Below are 21,463 nucleotides of genomic sequence, written 5' to 3'. Positions count from 1 at the left end.
ATATTTTAACACTTCATATTCTATGCTGCTTGAGAGTCCAGTGCTCTTAATTGATTATGAAATTAGAGGTAGCTAATAAAATATACCTGCAAATGTCAATTGGGGGTACAGATTTCCCCCTTTTAACCTTGAAATAATTTTGATAAATCATTTTAAGTAGAGATGACCATTCTTTTCTCTGTGTCTTTGGTGTGTTTCCCTCTCTGGCTCTCTTTCTCTCTTGGTGACACTGCCATGCTAGGATTTCTGACTTACTTCTGCACCTCTACTTCAACCAATTTGAGGTAACTGATTTCTCTAAATAAAGCATGTACAAAGCCTGCTCTTAGAACCTGGAATCTTACTTAGCGCGTCACTAATGCCGTAGCTGTTCTTTCCAGCCAAGTTACTGATTGAACACCTTCTCTGGAGACAGTTGTTTTGGCTTTCCGGCTTCTTTGCATGAAGTAATTGGAGTGGCTTATTTTCAAAAGCATAGCATAGCTGATTTTAGTGTGTGGTATATGGGAAGAAAGTTTTTGTTTTTTTTGTTTTTTTTTTTTTTTAGGGACAAGGTTTCTCTGTGTAGCCTTGGCTGTCCTGGACTCGCTTTTGTAGACCAGGCTGGCCTCGAACTCACAGTGATCCACCTGCCTTTGCCTCCCGAGTGCTGGGATTACAGACGCCTGGCTGGGAAGAAGAATTTAAAAAGTGCTGTCTGTGACTTTGAAGTCACCATGAGCAGTTGGCTAATTTGTGTGTATCTTGGTTGCTTTGTGTATAAAATGAGGGTACGAGAGTGACATGTCTCTGAGCACACATGACGGCACAGCTCTTGCTCATAGTGGGAACCAGGGAACCTTAATGTCATGTGAATGGTTTATTAATATGAAATAGAATGGGGTAATTACTATTTTGCTTTCCAGTCAAGCTCTTTTGTGTGTGTGTGGAGGGGGTGGTGCATGTGAGTGCAGGTGTTCATAAAGACCAGAAGCATGGTATCCCCTGGGGCTAGAGTTACAAGACAGTTGTGAGCCTCCTAATGTGGATACTAGCAACAGAAACTGGGTCGTCTACAAGAGCAGCTGCAAGTGCTCTTACCTGCTAAGCCATCCACACAGCTCAAGCCAGGCTCTTTTTAACTCAGCTGTGCTATGGAAAGGTATGGTTTAGCTGAGCAGGGATTTTTACAGAATTGCAGTGGTGAAAGAGTGTTGTTAGCTGAAGGCACTTGCAGTGTGCAGGGACCTTTGGCTCACCAGTCAAAGTTAACATAATCAAAAAGTGATGGGTTCAGATGCTGTTCCCAGCAATGTTGAGTGAGAGCTAAGTGGAAAGGCAGGATGGGTGCAGATATTGATAGTGGGGTTTTTGTTGTTGTTGTTGTTGTTGTTGTTTTGGTTTTTCGAAACAGAGTTTGTCTGTGTAGCCTTGGCTGTCCTGGACCAGGTCGGCCTCCAACTCACAGTGGTCTGCCTGCCTCTGCCTCCTCAGTGCTGGGATATTGAAGGTGTGCGCCACCACGCCCAGTCTGATAGTGGTTATTGATTGCTACAGTGCTTACTACTATATAGTTTTCCTCTTACTGGGCTTGTAAAGAGTTTTTCTCTCATTAAAATAGATTACTAAATGCTTAGACGGCAACATTTTGAGCTAATTGGAGTTTGTTTTCTTGTTTCTTGCTTAATGAAAATGCATGCTGATTACACAACCACCAAAAAGACCACCCAGGAAATTATCCTTCCCAAGTAGACCTTGTGAAGGGAGAGGGGACCAAGGCGAGCATCAAAGAAAAGGAAGCCATGCAGTAGTTGAGGACAATGAGCCTCCAGATCAAAGGACCAATATAGCACCCAGCACCACAGGGGAAAGAATGACCACCTGCCAGCAGGGCCATCGAGTTACTCCCGCCCCACCCCTCCCCCAAAGCCCCTCCCCCACCCCCACCTTCCACCCCACCCCCACCCACCGCCAAACACCAACAAGGACAGAATTCTTAAAGATTTCAGATAATAAAGGCACATCCCGTTCAAATGACGTAGCGTCAGGAGAGCCGTACATTTTTATTAGTGAGAGTGGAAGCATCAAAGTAGTGTGACATCACCCATGACGCCTTCCGTAACCCGGGCCAAAGTTCTGTAGTAGTCAAGCCTGTCTATCAGGTGCAAACTTAAAAGAATTGAAAAAGAATGCTTTTTTTTTTTTTTTTTTTTTTTTTTAATCCTACATATGCAAACTCACAAAATGTACCAACTGCACATCCTTTGGAGGGGCAGGTGTGTTCTGTCAAAGCTAAAGAGGAAAGAAAAAAAGAAAGGAAAACCAGTGAGATCCAGGAAATAGATTATCCAGCACAGAAGGGAGACAGAATTCCCCAGAAGAACACTGTGCGTCAAGTCCGAGTGTAGACAACCGGAAATGGATTCTGTGGGTCAAAAGTGCCAAGACATGCGTGTGAAAGAAGTACAGAATTAAAGCATAGGGGATAAAACAGAACATGCTTGTTGCTGTGCCCAGGTGGTACTTATCCTAGCCATGTGTATGGGTGTGACCTATCAGAGAGCTCACTGGGTGTGGACAGTGTGTACCTGTGCAGCATTGCATCAGCCCTGAGCACTGTGAAAGTGACCGTGCACAAAGTAGGACAGCTAAACAAAACCAAACAGGCAATTATTAACTCGCGGGGGGGGGGGGGGGGGAGCCCACTAGAAACAAAGTACAATAATGAACCCTGGCCCAGCCCACTAGGAAGAACACAGACAAAGAGTTTAACAACTGTGATCTTGCTGTGCTGAAATATGTGGGGAGGAGAGAGAGACAGGTAAGAAGAGAGAGCTTAAAGTTTCCCTCATATAACACAAGTCAGGGGGTTTGGAGTGAGTGCATTTTCAGGGATATGATAAGTGGGCTTGCTGTTCCCATTTAAGCTTCGCATTGTTTGTCATTGCAGGCCAAGTGAATATATTTATTTACACCTCAAAGACATTTCTAAACTTATCTTTTTAAAAAGTTTCAACCTGTACAAAACTGTAAGTTCAATTTCAACTTTAAATATGCTTTGAAAACACATGAGGAGGTTACTTTTTTTGTTTTGTTTTTTGTTTTTTGTTTTTTTGTTTTTCGAGACAGGGTTTCTCTGTGTAGCCTTGGCCATCCTGGACTCACTTTGTAGACCAGGCTGGCCTCGAACTCACAGCGATCCGCCTGCCTCTGCCTCCCGAGTGCTGGGATTAAAGGCGTGCGCCACCACGCCCTGCTCATGAGGAGGTTACTTTATTAAATATAAAAAGAAATCCCAAGCTGGGCTGTGGTGAAGCACACCTTTAATCCTAGCACTTGGGAGGCAGAGGCAGGCAGAACACTGTGAGTTCAAAGCCAGCCTGGTCTACAAAATGAGTCCAAGACAGCCACGGCTGCACAGAGAGGCCCTGTCTCGAAAACAAACAAACAAACAAACAGAAGAAATCCCAGTGGTTCTCAGTTTGACACTTAGAAATAGTTTCTAATATGTACGCCTGCTTGTGTGTGTGTGTGTGTGCACCGTGTGTATGCCTGCTTGTGTGTGTATGCACCGTGTGTATGCTTCCTGCCCACAGAGGCCAAAATCAGATGTTGGATTCCCCTAGAACAAGAGTTAGAGATTGTTGTGAGCTGCCATGTGGGCACTGGGAGCTGAACCCATGACTTTAAGAACCACAAATGTTGGAGTCATCTCTCCAACTCCTATATTAAAACTACTGTGTGAGGTATTTGCTATATCGTGATACATGCATACTAATCCTATTGCTGTTTCATGGGAAGTCAGCAACCCTCATTTTATGTAAGTTTATCCTTACTCTCTTATTATTGTATCTCATATTTTGCCGTCATCAGTTTTTACCATCCTCCCATTCTGTATATTGCGCATTTAACATCTCTCTATTTAATGCCTAGTCTAAGACGGCTGCCAGTGCAGCAGCAAGTAGGATAGTGAGGCTCTGTGGCCTCACAGGCTACTTGCTACCTGGCTGTAGCCTGTGTCTATATTGCTAACTGAAAATGTTATCCTGTCTGTTGGCTGCTAAGATCCTCTCTTATTAAATAATACCTCACAGAAAGACTTCTATAAAAATGCCACTAAAAGGGCTAGAGAGATGGCTCAGTGGTTAACAGCACTGAGCACTCTTCCAGAGGTCTTAAGTTCAATTCCCAGCAACCACATGGTGGCTCACAACCATCTACACTTGGATCTGATGCTCTTTCCTGGCATGTAGGTGTACATGCAGTAGAGAACTCATATACATAAAATAAATAAAATCTTTTTGGTTTTTCGAGACAGGGTTTCTACCTGTGTAGCCTTGGCTGTCCTGGACTCACTTTGTAGACCAGGCTGGCCTCAAACTCACAACGATCTGCCTGCCTCTGCCTCCCTAGTGCTGGGATTAATAAAATCTTTAAAAAGAGGGGGAAATGCCACAAAAGATAATCCTGGTCAGATACGGTGACACTGACGCACACCTTTAATCCCAGCACTCATATGTATATAATTTTTTAAAAACAAAACACTTACTGAAGCAGACATTTCAGACTCAAGTAAATTGGAACCAAACTGAGAAATAGGTCAAGATTAAGGAGAAGCTGAAAGACAAAGATGGCAAATTTTGTGCATTTAAAAAAAAACATGTAGTGTGTTAGAAACATCTTTCAAGCTTAAAAATCCTTGCACAGTATTTAGCGAGCAATAATATCCGGCCCACGATCCCCAGGTTGAATCACCTGAGTATGTCAAAGAGGAAACCAGGCATCTAATCAGAACATTTATTACACAGTAAAGCAATTTTCTGAAAAATGTTACTCAGTCCTGTGGCCTCATTACCAGGCATCTGTTCACAAGGTCGATGTACAAGTTTATTTTGGCTGAGCAAAGCACAAATACATGAAGGGCCTTCAAGGATTCTGCTGAGGATGCTCAGCATCCCTGCTTGCACGTGGGAGATGCAGGTGGCATTGATGGAGCTGAATGCCGTCCCCGTGATGAAGGGCAGGTGAAGAGCAGAGCGGTTGGCCCCTGTGGCCAGCTCAGGATTCACTCTGACAACCTCTTCTCATCATATCTCTCTAATAGACCCCATTTTTAAAAAAATAGAAATTAGAGCTCTACATGTAAAATTGCTGGAATCGAATTGACTTTTTTAAAAATACCATTATTGGCTTCATATTCCTGACCTCTTGCTACCTGTTTTAATGACATCCTGTTTGTGAAAGGATTTTGAGATTATTCAACTATGGAATCTCCTCCCCTTTTCTTAGGGGAAAAGAAAATTTAGCCTGTTTCCCTACAGTCCTCAGAGCAGATAACTGTAATGCCACTGAATTCTAGGACACTCAAAAGTGTTCTGGGTTTTTTTGTTTTGGTTTGTTTTGTTTTTAAGTTTGGATTCTGCCACTTTATCTACCATAAGATTGTAGGCAAATCGTCTACAGTGGGTTGACATCCAATATCTAAAGCCTGCTACATCCTCAGAATGCTATCTGTGCCCCCACCAGCACGGTCACAAGACATTTTAGGTCATCACGAATGACAAGGAGCCACCTCCTGCGTAGAGGCCAGGCATGCAGATTACTGTCCTACAGGACAGAACCCCTGCAGAGAGTTTCCAGCTCAGAAGAGCAATGGCGATCAGGTTGAGAGACCCTGTTTCAGAAGTGTAATGACTCCAGAAAAAAAATAGATGAAAACACAAACACATATAAGAATTTTGTCTCTATATTGTAACTATTCCTCAATAAATATATTTACTCACATCCTCAGAACACTTAAGATACACCATTCACCTAATGCGAATACACCTAGGTCCATCCTGGACGTCATCGGTTTAACTACAGAGCAGAGGTTTCCCTGATACTGAGAACTAAACTTAGCAGCCATTAAATGTGACACATATCACAGAAAACGAGAAGTGGAGCTGAGCAGCCATAATAATTGAATGGAATCGTAAGAATTACAGTGGAAAAGCATAGCTGATTGAGCATGAGAGAATGGAGTCTAACTCCCTAAATGGCCGACCTAGAACTCGCGACACTCCACTTCCGCTTACTGAGTGCTGGGAAGACAGGTGTGAGCTTCCATGCCCTTCTAAGGTGCCAAAGGATGCAGTTACCTCCGTGGTGGTCACCCCTTCTTCCCCATCTACTGGCGAGCTTCAACTTTTTTATCCCTTTAACCTTGTACAAGCCAAATAGAAGAAAATGGATACAGTATTTAATTTAAGCAAAGCAGAAATACCTTTTAGCAATTAATGATTAGGATGTGTTAATTTCCCCCTTAAAACAGAGACACTGGTCTAGAGAGATGGCTTGGCAGTTAAGAGCAGATACTGCTGTTCTTGCAGAGGTCCAGAGTTGGGTTACCAGCGCCACACTGGATGGCTCACACGGACCTTCACAGTCTGGCTTCCGTAGGCACCAACACTCACACGCACACGCCAACCCCACAGCACACTCAGGCACCCGCACAATTTTAAATGAAAAATTTTTTAAAGACAGCAAGGAATATTTTTTCTTTTCTTCTTTTATCTCTCTTTCATTTTTGAGGCACAGTCACACTATGTAACTCTGGCTGGCCTACCTGTGTCTCTCCAAGGCTGGGATTATGAGCCATGTCACTCACAGTGACTTATTTTTCTGTTGATTATAGGAGTGAGTCATTAGATACAAAAATCATAGTGACAAGTGGAGCAGAAGTTGTCATTGTTGCCATAATCGAACCTTCACTAAAACGTGAGGAGGCTAGACAAGGACAGAGGTGTATGAAAACGCACTAACGAAAACCATTACTTCCTATGCTAATTTCAATTTTAAAACTTAAGTTTTAAAAATGCTTTTTAAAGCTTTATTAAATAAACTGATTAACTAATAATGTTAAAGAAATAGTTGGAAGGAAAGAAAATCAGTCGCGCATCCCATCTGCCTGGACATTATACTGTCTTCAGTTTTGCATATTTTCCCACGCACTGCAGGCTTGCAAGCACTTTGCGGGTTTGATTAGGATTCTGGGGCAGGGGAGGTATTTCCATTTCACATCGCATGGCAAGCATAATTCCTGTGCTAATGGGCCTTTGTGCTGAAGGTATGAAAGTAGAGGGAACAAGTTGGCCTGTGGGTGTGATTATTTTCTAATTACACCTCTCCTCTGAAGCAGTTACATTGGGTAATTACAATGAATTGATTTTTTTTTCCCAGCTTCACAGTGCTACACTTATTCTCTGTTCTCGTTTACATGTGTATTAGTCTCATTTAAAAAAAAAAAAAAAAGCCGGGGTGTGGTGGTGCACGCCTTTAATCCCAGCATTTGAGAGGCAGAGGCATATGTATCACTGTAAGTTCGAGGCCAGCCTGGTCGACAAAGCAAGTCTAGGACAGCTAAGGTTACACTGAGAAACCCTGTCTTAAAAAACAAACAAACAAAAAACTATACACTGGGAAATCCAATTTTCTTTTCTTTTTCTCTACTGACGTCTTTCTTTCCAAAGACTAGTCCCAGGCAGGCCTCGAAATCACTTTGTAGCTGACGATGACTTTAAACTTCTGAACCTCTGGCCTCTTGTCCTGCTTGCTGGGATAGCAGGTGTGCTCCACCAGGCCCTGTTTAACCAGTGTTGGGAATAGAGCCCAGGGCTTTCGCATGCTCAAGCTAAACAAGCCCTCTACCAACCGAGCTGCACCGTTAGCCCCACTTTCTTCCCTACCCTTCCTTGAGGCCCAGGGGATGTTGATAAAGTTTAGGTAATAGTAGAGTCAGTAACACAAAAGCTAGATTAAAATCCAGGCAGCAAATGACTCCCCCCTCATACCAGAGTTGAGCCTCGTCTGCTCTTAACTTTAAGACTGACGCAAGCCCCGGGTAGGCGAGTGTGGTGCAGCATTGTCATGCCTGTGAGACGCCGTCGCTCACACTGCAACCCACAATATCCACAGAGAACCCTTTAGCAGTCGAGACTGGTGAGAAAGAAGACGCATCGTATTAGGTTTCTACTGCTGTGATAAGGAATTTGACTAAAAGCAACTTGGGGAAGAAACCGTTTACTTCACAGTCCATCACCGAGGGAAGTTACCGTAGGCAGGAACTCAGGGCAGGAACTGAAGCAGGCACCATGGAGGACGCTGCTAATGGCTTGCTCCCCATGGTTTCTTCAGCCTGCTTTCTTGCACAACTCGGGGCCAGGATGGCACCAACCACAATGGGCTGGTCCCTCCCACATCAATCTTTAATCAAGAAAATACACCTCAGACTTCATTTTCTCAATTCAGGTTATCCTTCACAGATAACTCTGGCTTGTGTTGGGTTGGGGAATTAAAAAAAAAAAAAAAAAAAGGTCGGGCGTGGTGTCGCATGCTATTAATCCCAGCACTTGGGAGGCAGAGGCAGGTGGATTACTGTGAGTTCAAGGCCAGCTTGGTCTACAAAGCAATTCTAGGACAGAGGAAACCCTGTTTCAAAACACCAAACACAAAAAAACAAATAGGCATAAAGAGAATACTTTGAGTCAGGCATGGTGGTGCACACCTTTAATCCCAGCACTCTGGAGGCAGAGGCAGGAGAATCTCTGTGAGTTCAAGGCCAGCCTGCTCTACAAGATGAGTTCCAGGACAACCAGGGCTGTTATACACAGAGATCCTGCCTCAATAAAACCTTAGTTTGCAAGTTAATGACCTGCTCTATGTAAGACCAGTTCTAGATGTACTGGTAGAGCAGAAACCTAAGACGCACGCTGTCACCTGGATTCTTAAAATCTTGCTCCAGCAGCAAACACATCATACAGCCGTAGGGTAACAGCAGCTCATTTGTGAGGTAAGCGGTACCTACCGATCGCACCAGTTAAAAGCTCCACGGCTTGCAGTGCTATGATTAGTAACCTAGTCAACACTCAATGGCACTTTAGCTCATTAAAGCCAGCCCTAGAAATTGTACTCAGGGGATTGGAGAGGTGGCTTGGCTCTTAAGAACCCTGGCTACTCTCTTCCAGAGGACCCCAGGTTGGGTCCCAACACCCACAGGGTCGCTCCCAACCATCTATAGTTCCACTTTCAGGGGATCTGACCCACTCACTGTCTTCTGGCCTCCACAGGCACTGCATGCGTGTGATGCACAAATATACATTCAGATAAAGCACCCATACACTTTTAAAAAGAAAAAAAAAAGGAACTCTTAGAACCTGTACTCCAAGCAGGCAGAAGGTAGCTGTGTTAATCAGCTTCCCAAGAATTTTTTTTTTTTTAACCTTGAAAGCTAAAAAAGAGTTTTTAGTCCTTTGCTGGTGGACACTCTTACATGGACCTGTGTCGGGTCAGCATATAGTAATAGAACAATCTGTTCACCTCGTGACTCCAGGAAGGTTGTGTCCCCAAGATCACCTTTAAGGGCACATCAAATGGGCTTCTTTCTTTGGACACCGCCTCTTGAAGGCCTGCCAATAGCTCTACAGGCTGGGTACATAGACCTTGGAAGGAACATTTAAGACCCAAGTCATACTGTGGTCTTATGCGTACCATTTGTGTATGAGTATGGGACAGATAAAAAGCCAAGAATTTTTAAGAGGATTCACAGAAAACAAAAGGCAAAGTAAAGGAAATGGCAGTGCACCGGCACTTCCTTGCCCCGTGTCTCTGAAGTGTCTCGCCCCCCTCCATCTTTGTTGTAAGTAAATGCTATCTGGTCAAGAGAAAACAAACAGGCTGTGCCAAATTTGTCAAGAATCTTTTTAAATTTGTTGTTGAGCATGCATGTGTGTCAGAGGACAGCTTTGTGGGATGGATTCTCTCCTTCCAGCCTTACCAGGGTCCTAGGGATCAAACTCAAGTTGCCAGGCTTTCTTGGAATGAACCTTTGCCTGCTGACCAGTCTCATCAGCCCCAAAATAATTATGTACTTACTTATTTAAGATAGGGTCTCATCGTGTAGTTCCTGGCTGGCCTACAACTCTCTGTGTAGACCAGCCTGGCCTCCAACAGAAACACACCTAACTCTGCTGGGATTAAAGGCATGTGAGTCATACCTGGCTCCAAAAATAATTTTTTTTTTTTTTTCGAGATGGGATTTCTCTGTGTTGCCTTGGCTGTCCTGGACTCACTTTGTAGACCAGGCTGGCCTGGAACTGAAAATGATCCGCCTGCCTCTGCCTCCCTAGTGCTGGGATTAAAGGCATGCGCCACCAAAAAATAATTTTTTAAATGTGTGAAATCCACTTATTTTATTGGAGAAATGGACTATAAGTGTTCTTTTTTATTATTTTATGTAAAATAAAATGTATTTGTGTATTTTATTTTTTATATTATGTAAAAGTGTTTTTCCTTTATGAATATGTTTATGTTCCACATACATGCTTGATTGGTACCCAAGGAGGTCGGGAGAGGGTGTCAGATCCCCTGGAATTGGAGTTACAGATAATCTGTGGTGTGGCTTGGACTTAAACCTGGGTCGTATGCCAGAGCAGAGAGTGCTCTTAGCCACTGAGCTTTCTTTCCAGCCTCAACTTCAAACATTCTTATCACAGTTCAAAACATATGGTAGAAATACAAAACTTACCTGGGGAGTGGAAACAGCCTGTGGCGTGGCATAGTACGTTATCAGTAACCCTGAGTACTGAATTACGACTTGCGAATCGAAGAGCTGTTTCTTCAGGGTGAAATCCCAGTGAGAAGAAACGCCCAGATGCTTGTAACACCTTTAACTTTGCAGTTTAGAGATGAACCATTACGGATGGGTTTCCATGGCAATGTTATAAGTATAGAGGCAATCATAAATTCACACGTGTGAGAAGAAATAATCAGAGCAAAAGCTTTGAGACAAGTATTCTTAGTCTGGCTATAAATACAGCAATGAATCATCCGTATGCTATGCAAAGTTAAAGTGGGTAGATTTAGATTTTTTTTTTTTTTAAGCTTTATAGTTTAGGGAGGTATATCTTAAAAATTCAGATAAATGTCCCCATGAAAGCTGAGTGATAGCAATGCCCTCTGCGCTGTTTTTATTGCAGTCACAGGCACACGTTGACATCTCAGATGCAGGTAGTGCGAGTAAGGAACTGCCTTTTCATTTTAATGAATTTACATTTAAATATTTGCTTGTGTCTGTCATATTGTTAAGACAAAAATAGGAGCTAGAGAGCCGGCTCAGTGCTTAAGAGCAGTTACTGCTCTTGCAGAGGACCTGGTTCCCTTTCCAGACACCCCCTATGGTGGCTCGCTGCCTGTACCTCCAGTTCCAAGGCATCAGACAGCTTCTTCCGGCTTCTGTGGACAGTGTGCCCACATAGTGCACAGACATACATGGAGGCACCTACTCATACACAGAAACTAAAGGGAAAATGAAATACACCGTGGTGAACATGTCTTGCTAGCTTGGTCATTGTCTGAAGATTGTTGCATATCCAAAATGCTTTGGCTCCTAACCTTTCCCACCTAGTCCCAGTCAGAGCTGTTACCAGTCCTGACCCAGCCTTGTTTTAAAGCGGTATCTTTCCTTGAAGAGGCTTTTCTCCATCATAAATGTTAAGCCCTAACAGGCTAGTTTTACTGAACCACAACTCAGGATTATGAATGCTGCTTTCTCTGAAGTTAATCTCATTATACTCAAAAAAATAAAATAAAATAAAGTCTTAAGGTTTTATCATAATGCTAAAATGCTTGGGATAAAATGTATGGATGTCATGACATACTTTGAAATGCATGAAAAGTAGAACGGATTAGTGTTTATATAGATAGTAGTTGTGTCATAAAGCAAATATAAACAGTGTGCGGTGTTTACGGCAGAAGATGTGCAGAAATGCTATTTATACAACAAAATGTCACTGTGTTTCATAATACAATGTTTTAACATGCTATGAGATAAATGTAATCATATTAATTATTTGAAAGTCTATTTTTCCTCCGGTCTCATCACTTCCCCATTAAACAGAGCCAGGGAGCAATAACGGAGCGTTTGCGAAGCTTCAGCATGCATGATCTGACAGCCATCCAAGGTGACGAGCCGGTGGGACAAAGACCCTACCAGACTTTGCCAGAAACAAAGAGGAAAAGCAAACAGGCCAGTGAGTCAGCAGGTATGCTCATCTGCTGTCATACACGAGGGCTTTTCCGAAATGGGCCAGGGGTCAGGGTAGGTACTGAATACCTCATGCTGGTGGAGACAACTTAGTTTGCACTGCTGTCGTTTTTGTTGAGACAGTCTCATGTAGCCTACACCGGCCTCAAACTTGCTTTATAGGTGAGGCTGTCAACTTCTTAATCTTCCTGCCTCCTCCTCCCCAGTGCTGGGACTACAGGCATAAGCAACCACGACTAATGCAATTTACTTATTTTAAGTGTGTGTTTCTGGGTTTCTAGTTTGTGTGTTGCCTGTGTGTTTTCCAGACAGGGTATCATAGCCCAGGCTGGCCAAGGACGACTGTGAACTTGCTGGTCCCCTTGCTTCTACCTCCCAAGTGTGAAGCTCAGGTGTACAGCAGTGCACCTGGCATAATGCAAGGCCAGGAGCGGCATCCAGAGCTCTGTGCATGCTAGGCAGGCACGCTACCCACTGAACTACATTCCCCAGCTCACACGTATGTTTTTCAGCCTTAGTGTGTCCCTGTAGCCCCTCCTTTCCGGTTTTCTCTAAGTCAGACTACCACTTGCCTTTTACTGCCCACAGAAGTCACGCAGCTCTGGGCAGAGCGGTAGCCGCTCATGCTTGCGTGAGGTTTGCAGAGGTGTGAATCTGGCTCCCAGCTCACCCTAGCTGTGGTTCTGACTGGTCACGAGCACTCTCTGTCAAGATCTCAGACTGAGATCTAAAGAGTTTCGCAGTTAAGGATGCTGTGAGTTCTGTGAGCAAATAAGGATATTGAGTCACAGCTGAGAAGCCTTCGGCAGATGAGAGACGATGACTCAAACCCAGAAGGACATCGGTCCAGCAGGAAAGAGGTTGAGACCCGCACACTCTTAATTCGAGAGCTGACTTGTAGAACATTCTGCAGAAAGGACGGGCATGTCACAGTTGCCGTGTTCTGTCCCTTGGTGTGGTACAGAAACAGGCAGAGTACCTCTATCATTGTGTCATGTCTGCAGCAGTCTCCATCCATGTCCAGGCTGAAAACTAAGGTGCTGAGGACAGTCTGAAGTGTTCACCATCCTTTCAGGAACTAGGTTCTCTTTAGATGGAGACTGAAAGCCATCACTTATAACTCACACTAAAAATAAATAGTCCCTCCTTTTTTTCCTTTTTTTTTTTTTTTTTTTTTTTTTTTTTTTAAAGACCAAGTTTTATAATGTAGCTCAGACTGACCTTGAGCTCTTGGCAATCTTCCTGTTTCAGCTTCCCAAATGTTAGGTTCCACAGCTAGCAATAACTCCTTTTCAACAAGTGAAGGTTGGGGCTGGGGGAGAGACAGCTCATTGGTTAAGAGTGCATGCTGCTCTTGAAGAGAACCCACGTTCGGTTCCCTGCCTTTCTTCACAGTTGCCTTAACTCCAGCTCCAGGGACTTCAACACGTCTGGCCTCCGTGTGCACCCGAACCCCATGCACATACCCACACACAGATACATACGCATACATACATGTAATTAAAAGTAGTAAAATTCAACCTTCTGCTTTCTCCCAAGAATGAATAGTGCTTAAAATAGTGGCCACTGGCTGAAAGGTTATACTTAAACTAACCATTGGTAAAAATAATGCTTTAAGATGAAGACCTCTGGGGCTGGAGAGATGGCTCAGAGGTTAAGAGCACTGACTGCGCCTCAAGAGGTCCTAAGTTCAATTCCCAGCAACCACATGGTGGCTCACAACCATCTATAATGTGATCTGATGCCCTCTTCTGGCATGTGGGCAGAGCAATGTATACATAATAATAAATAAATCTTTAAAAAAAAAAAAAAAGATGAAGACCTCTGGCTCAGTTAGTCGAGTGCTCTGGCCCAGCATACAGAAAGCCCTGGGTTCGATCCGAGCACTGCATCCCCAGCTTGGTGGTACACACCTATAATGTGAACACTCAAAAGGTGGAAACAAGAAAAATTTGAAGTTCTTGGTCATCCTCAGCTACATAGCAGTTTGCTGCCACCCTGGGCTTCATAAGAACCTCTGTCAAAACAGGAAAAAAGTATTACCATCCAGAGAGGAAAAACATCCTGAAGAGTTCTTGTTATCTAGGCAAAGCGGTGCCCGCCTTTATTTCCAGCACTTGGGAGGTAGAGGCAAGTGGATCTGAGTTTGAGACCAGCTTGGTCTACATAGAGAGTTCCAGAACAGCCAGAGCTACATAGAGAGAGAGGAGGAGGAGGAAGGAAGATAGAAGGAAAGGAAAAAAAACAAGCAAGTGCCTCCTTGTAAATTGCAGAGGAGGAGTTAATATTTTCAACAGAATCTATTTGGGCAAGAAATGCATGGAAAAAGTTTTGGGCCCCAACAAATTTCCAAAATAAAATAATATTAATAATTTTTGCCCACCAGGTTGCCCTCCAAAATTTTTTCTTAATTAGTAGTGTTAATTGTTGCAGTGTAACAAAATACCCCCAACCAGTTGCCTAAAACAATCACTGACCCTTCCCCTCGCTCATAATGTGGGGTAACTGGGCTGAGCAAAGTAGTTCTGGTCAGGGTCCCATGCAGCTGTGCTCACACAGCAGCTGGGCCTGGATCCACACACCCAAACTAGAGCTCGCACATGTCAGGAGCTTGGAAAACCCGAGCAGCAGGTGTCTAAAGCAAGCAGGCCTCTCAGACAAGTCTGTGTGTCCTCTTTGTATGGCTCTCAGTCTCTGAGGGGAGCTCTGAGTCACCTGGCAGCTGCGGTTCCCACAGCCTGCGTCCCGCAAGACGCTGGCAGAAAGCCCACCCTGTGCCTTCTTTGCGTTATTGGTGGTGATTTGTTGAGGCAGCTACAAAATCCTGGAAAGTCAGAGGGGAGGGAGAGTCACAGGCCAGCGTCTTGGACTTTGTATGAGTTTAAAATGAACTAGTCATTTGGGGTGACAGTCTGCCAGATGAACATTCAGAGCTCCGTATGTACAGTGTGGTTCCTCCCGTTCCTGATAACAAAAGCCAAGTACCTGCAAGAACCATTAAACAAAATGGCAATTTATTAGCCACGAGAACAAATAATGTCAGCTTCTGAGAGGGGGAAGTCAGACAGTAGAGCAGTGTCTGTTTTGATGCTGTGTTATAGAAGCAATCATTGGTAAGTATTAAGATATGTGAGATTGTTTGAGATCTATTGGTACTAGAAAGCCCAAGGGGATTCTAAAATGTTATCGCTGTCTAGTTCTGTTGGTTGGGGGTGGGGGTGTTGTTTGTTTAGTTTTAATTCATCCCTCAAAATCAGAAGTAACACCATTATCTTATTTCGAAAAATTAAATAATAAGATGGAAAACTCTAGAAATGGCGACCTCTCATTTTTTTTTTTTTTTCTGATCTATTTTTTTTTTTTCATCATACAAGAATAATGTTTTAAACAAATGTTTGGCAGTTAAAAAAATAAAATAACACAAAGGCCCACTTTCTGTGACATACGGTGCTCTGGGGACTGTCATCGAGGCTCAGCTGGGTGAGCAGAGCAGCTTGCCACTGAGCATGGTCACGTTTCCAGGGCCCACGTGGTGGAAGGAAAGAAGGACCTCCTACAGTCACACACCCATGCGTGACCGTGCACAGGCAATGAATACACGGGACTTACTATGTTAGAAGACTAGAGAGATGGGTTCATGGTTAAGAGCAAACACTGGTCTTGCTGAGTTCCCAGCACCTGCGTGGCTCAGTTTGTGGCCCCTGTAACTCCTGCTCCAGGGGATCTGGTACTGTCCTGTGGCTTCTGTCATGCACGTACCCACACAGAGACACACATATACAAAATGTAAATTAAAATAGTCTTTAAAAAATAAAACAAACCCCTTCAGTACATACCCTGACACCTCTTTAAAGAGAGAGAGAGAGAGAGAGAGAGAGAGAGACAGAGAGAGAGAGAGAACATGGCTTTCCTTTTACCCTAAGCATCTCCCTGGCTTCTTAGAACTTCCTCCCATCAGCCTCTGCTGCCCTCCATCTTCACACTTGTATGGGATGAGCTGCTTTTGACTGCTACAGGAAAACAAAGGATCCCAGCCAAAATAATGCCTGATCCTGCTTCCAAATCCTTCCTGATTTCTAGCCTAGATATTTGGCAACCTCAAATTTTATTTGCCTAATATATAATTAAGGTCATTTGAGTCATTATGAGAGTAAAAAAGCATATTAGCAACTATTCACATTTTTCATTATAAGTCTCAGATTTTCTGTGATCTGGGAAAGCTGACTAATTGACTTTTATCCCATGTCATTTTCCTGACAGGAAAATCCATACCTGCTTCCTTCTAGGCTCTTATCGTGTGTCCCTTATCTTTATGAAAGAGGGATTTAAAACCTCTTGAGACACTGTCTTCACTGCCTCAGACCTGGCCCTGGTCTGGCTTTCTTCAGAAGTCTTGGGTTTCATTCTCCATACTAGCCTGATGATCCCCTCTAGGGGTTGTCAAAGATGCTCATCTCAGCCCCGCCCCAGGCCTGCTGAATCACAAGCTTCTCGGGTGGAGCCCAGCAATATGTGCTGACAAACTAACCGATAAGACAAGCTGGTGTCTGAGGACCTTCCCTTCACGGATGGGGTGCTCTTGGTCCTGACTCCAAGCCTGGAATACTCCTAGCCTGCTTACAGTAGCCATCCCTCCTGGATGTTTGCCCGGCGGTCAGAAATAAGTGCTTATAGGTCCCCGTAACAGCTTGTTAGCTGGTCCTTCAGTGCTGGATGTCTCCTCTAAGATCTGTGCTATGGCTTGCAGTTTTCCCCACCTTTCCAGCTATAGCTCTTTGCATCTTTCTTGGGTTCTCTGTCATTGCTGCTGTTGGCCAAGAATGTGACCAACGGAGGAGGGACTTTGGTCTTAATTAAAGACAAAGGCACAAATGACACAGCAGTTGGATTGTTTACCACTCTGAGTGTTTGGTGTATTAACCATGTTGTTTGGGAATTCTTAGGAGATTAAGTGGATTTTTTGGCTTTGTTCTTGGTGGTTGTTGTTTGGGTTTGGCATTTTGTTTTATTTTGTTTTTCAATATAGAACTTTACTGTGTAGCTCTGCCTGTCCTAGAACTCACTGTGTAAACCAGGCTGGCCTCAGAGATCCACCTGCCTCTCGTCTCCCCAGTGCTGGGACCGAAAGGTGTACACACCACCATCGCATTCCCTCCTACCTTTTTATGTGCCTTCCCACACTCGGGTTGAGTCATCTTGGCAGCTCTGTCTTTGTTGTTTTGACACAGGGTCTTACCTTGCAGCCCAGGCTGGCCTTCAACACACGTTGCTCCTCCTCCTCTGCTTAGCCTGCGTTCTTCATACTACAGGCGTGCACCATGCCTGACTGTGTGTTGTGTGTTTCTCTATCACTATCCACTGTATTCCTTTGAGGCAGGGCCTCCCCCTCAACCTGGAGCTCAGGTATTTTTGCTAGGTTGACACCTGAAAGCCCCTAGAGACCCTCTTGTCTCTTTGTCTCTATCTATGCATGCCTCCAACATGTACACACATAGCAGGGGAGTTTCGGGGACCCAGAGGACCACGCCCAGACTTTTACTTGGATGCCGGGACCTGAACTCGGCTCCTTACGCTTGTACAACTGCTCCTGTCCACTTTCATCCCCGGCCCTCTGCCTTATCTTTCTTCTTTTTTTTTTAATTTATTTATGAGTTAGACAGTATTTTGCCCACACGTGTGCCTGCCTACCAGATCTCATTACAGGTGGTTGTAAGCCACCATGTGATTGCTGGGAATTGAACTCAGGACCTTTGGAATAGCAGGGGGTGCTCTTAACCTCTGAGCCATCTCTCCAGCCCCCTGGCTTATCTTTTAAATAAAAATCTTCACAGTGAAGTTAAGAATGGGCTGCTGGCCGGGCGTGGTGGCACACGCCTTTAATTCCAGCACTTGGGAGGCAGAGGCAGGCAGATGGCTGTGGGTTCGAGGCCAGCCTGGACTACAAGTGAGTCCAGGACAGTCAAGACTACACAGAGAGACCCTTTCTCAAAAAACAAAACAAAACAAAAAAAAGAATGGGCTGCAGGACGCGGTGCCATTTATTGTGAGTTCCAGCCCAACCTGGGCTTCAAAACGAGACTCATCTCAAAAAATGAATTAAACAAATGAATAAAGCGGCTCAGGGGGAAGTCCGTGGAGGAAATGAGTCTTCCGATCCTTATCAAGAACAGCGCACAAAGCAAAAGTTCACAGGAAGGGCCAGGAATACTTTCCAGATGAGCAGGCAGGCGGAGAGGCCACAGGTAGGACCCCTCCTGCCAGACAGATGAAGAGGCAGCCTCACCAATGCCCTCTCACTAAAACACTGGTCCTGACCATTTGTTCAGCCTATGGAATCCCATTGAAAGACGGAGGTGAGCAAACAGATGAAGAGGCAGAGGGGCCATTCTCAGATGACGAGATGGTGACTCACAAGGGGCTGCGGCGGTCCCAGAGCATGAAGTCTGTCAAGACCATCAAAGGCCGCAAAGAGGTCAGTGTGCATCGGGTAATTGTTTTCCTAACGATCTGTGTGAGGGATTTCCTCCTGCTTTGTCATAGATATTAAATGACCAGTGAATGAAGGATTCGAATGAGAGGGCAGCATCGTAGTTAAAATTCTTTATTAAAAGCAGATGTGTTAGGAGTCTCTGGGGACTTTTTTTTTTTTTTTTTTTTTTCTTCTTCCCTGGAAATTTTAAAGTAGGAAAGTCCTTACCGTGTGCGCTACGGAGAAAGTGGCATTCCTGCGCACCAAACCCCACAGTTACTGTGAACATCTGTTGCTGCCCTACACATAAGCAAGGAAAGTCGCTATCAGAACTAACTACGTAGTTTGGCTTCCAACATGCCCCACATGCTGATTAAATGGAAGCCGTTTACCTGTAATCACACACTGTCATGGGGCTAAGAAAACGAAGGAGGGGCTGGGTTTACTCACAGGCATTGTACTCTGCAAAACCGAAGTAATAAACTGTCTGTGATTGGTAGTACTGTGTGCTGCCCCCTCCCATCATGTCGCCAGCTACATTTCTGTGGGTGTTCTTAGTAAGGTTGTTGCTTGTGAGGGAGGTACTTTTATGATTGACTAACTGCCTGATTGATTGATTGATTTGGGTGCTATACTAGCAATTGAACCAAGGACCCCATGCAGGTTATGTAAGCTCTCTACTTCTGAGCTATGTTCCCAGCACTTTATTCTGAGACAAGATCTGGATCAATACGTTGCCCACACCGGCCCTGATCTCATTCTGTGGCCCAGTGGATCTTGAACTTAATATCCTCCTGCCTGGGCCTTCTAAGTCACTGGCAAGGAAGTTGATTCCTCTTGCCAGCTGAGTAAAAGAATTACTATGACGATGAACTATTAAAATCTACCTAAAGCCGAGTGTGGTGGCGCACGCCTTTAATCCTAGCACCTGGGAGGCAGAGGCAGGCGGATCACTGCACGTTCGTGGACAGCCAAGGCTACACAGAGAAATCTGTCTCAAAAAAACAAAAAACAAAAAACAAAAAACTACCTAATTTTAATCAGTCAGCTTGGTTTTGTTTTATTTTAGTTTTAGTTAGTATACAAGGTAACAAATCTTTCTATGGTATTTTCATCCATAGTCGTTTCGGGTTACCTATTGTTAATACTAACACTTTTCTTTCTTCAGGTGCGGTATGGTTCGCTAAAATATAAAGTGAAGAAGAGACCACAGGTGTATTTTTAGTGTTTGCACGTCGCCTATCCCGAGACAAATAGTCACAAAAAGTCAACTTCATTTTCTAACCCCATGTATTCAGGGTTTATACTTTATATCAGATTGTGGTAGTGACAGGCTTGACTTAATGACCTTAAATAGCTTGTGCTTCTTTAACAATTACTTTTAGATACTAACTAGTTATGTAAGGTTTAGTAATGTACATGTATATGACAAACATCGCAGAGAATCACCGTTACCTGATGTCATCAGTAATGTAGCGTGCCTGGGATCTAAGGATAAGACAGATCCAGGGTATACTTGAAATGTCTCTGCTTCAGGATGCACCTGCCGCCGTTCTGGCATTGCCTCGCGTTCACGTCTGTCTGTGCCGCATCTATCACTTGAGAGTAGTGACATCCGCCAAGCAGCCAGTGTCATTACTATAGGATGGTGACGTGTCCTTAACATAAGCCTTAGAAGCTTTCCACCACGAGCTGGAAGTTTCTGAAACCGATTATTTGAAAACCAGGTGTCCACATGGCACTTTTCCTGGCTAGTTTTGCACACTTGAAAATTGTTTACCGATTTTACAACTGTACATTTTCTTTAAATTTTATTGATGCTGCCTTTTTTTGTTGTCAGCCATATTCTGACATGTCAAAATTATGCCTTGAAATGCATCATCTCCTTTTCCTATGAGTTTGTTAAATTTATTTGACTAATAGTTAAAACACATAGCTAACTGTTAAATTTTTACTTTTTTGTTTTGTTTCCTTTAGTTTTGTCTTTTGACATAGTATCTCTTGTAGCCCAAGTGTGTCCTTGAACCCTTGATCCTCTTCCAACTTCCACCTCACAGTTGCTGGGATAACAGGTGCATATTCTCACACCTGGCTAATTTTAACTCTCTTTTTTATTATATTCTTGACATCTGAGAAGTTATTTTAAATATTAATCAGTTTCCATAGTTGAATTTGATATGTTTTATTAGCAGCAATTACATTGTTTTAGGTTTTAAAAAATAGCTTTGATGGAAGAGTCACAGTGAGTGTCTTCCGATTCGTGGAACTGCCCCGTGCCCGCACTCTGGTCTCAAGCGTGGCAGAGGCAGATGCCGGCTAACGGTGACTAAGGTCACTTGGCTCTTTGTCTGGCTGAGCTTTTACTCACTAAAGGTGCGTGTCAAGGTAAAACACAAGTATCTCTGATGCCACATAACACAGGCTACCCGAAAAAGTCCACCTTTGTGATGTAAGACATTTTGAGGGGCTCAACTCGAAGGCTTTTTTGGGGTGTCCTGATAACTGTGCATTGTGCACCCTAAATCAGTGTATTTGGGATGATTAATCAGAATTTTAATATCAATTAAAAATTGATATTATTGGGGTGTCTGGGTATCATTCATCATTCGTGCATGACCTCTTGATACTATAATATTTTCTTAACTGACTCACATTGTTAATATTTAACACCAAGTAAAACTTCAATATTTTTTTTCTCCCAAATTTAATCTTGTATCTCCATCTACTTTGCTTTGGCTAACGAATAGCCTCTTTGTTTCTAGAAGGATTTTTTAATTTATACTAAACATCCCTAAAGTCACATAATAAATTATTGGAAAGAGTTACTGCTTTCACCTGGGCCTGTCCTGTCCTGTACAAATGCTGTACCGCATGCTTGGGTTTCCTGGCAGAGGCGGTGTTCTGTGATAAGGAGACTTGATGAGTAAAGTAAG

General features: G+C 43.7%; 1 protein-coding gene across 1 annotated transcript in view; it reads left to right on the top strand.

Annotated features, from left to right (window-relative positions):
• Reep3 (receptor accessory protein 3) overlaps positions 1 to 20,841 on the top strand; it is a 46,606-nt gene extending 25,765 nt beyond the window's left edge. The window contains exons 5-7 of the mRNA XM_051153176.1: positions 11,915 to 12,059; positions 18,388 to 18,533; positions 19,699 to 20,841. Coding sequence (XP_051009133.1) covers positions 11,915 to 12,059; positions 18,388 to 18,533; positions 19,699 to 19,755 — 348 coding nt within the window. The 3' untranslated portion in view covers positions 19,756 to 20,841. The remainder of the gene's footprint in view (positions 1 to 11,914; positions 12,060 to 18,387; positions 18,534 to 19,698) is intronic.
• The last annotated feature ends 622 nt before the right edge of the window (positions 20,842 to 21,463 follow it).

This window comes from Acomys russatus, chromosome 11 (assembly GCF_903995435.1).
Source record: "Acomys russatus chromosome 11, mAcoRus1.1, whole genome shotgun sequence".
Lineage (NCBI taxonomy): Eukaryota > Metazoa > Chordata > Mammalia > Rodentia > Muridae > Acomys > Acomys russatus.
This window is presented reverse-complemented; position numbering and strand designations above follow the sequence as displayed.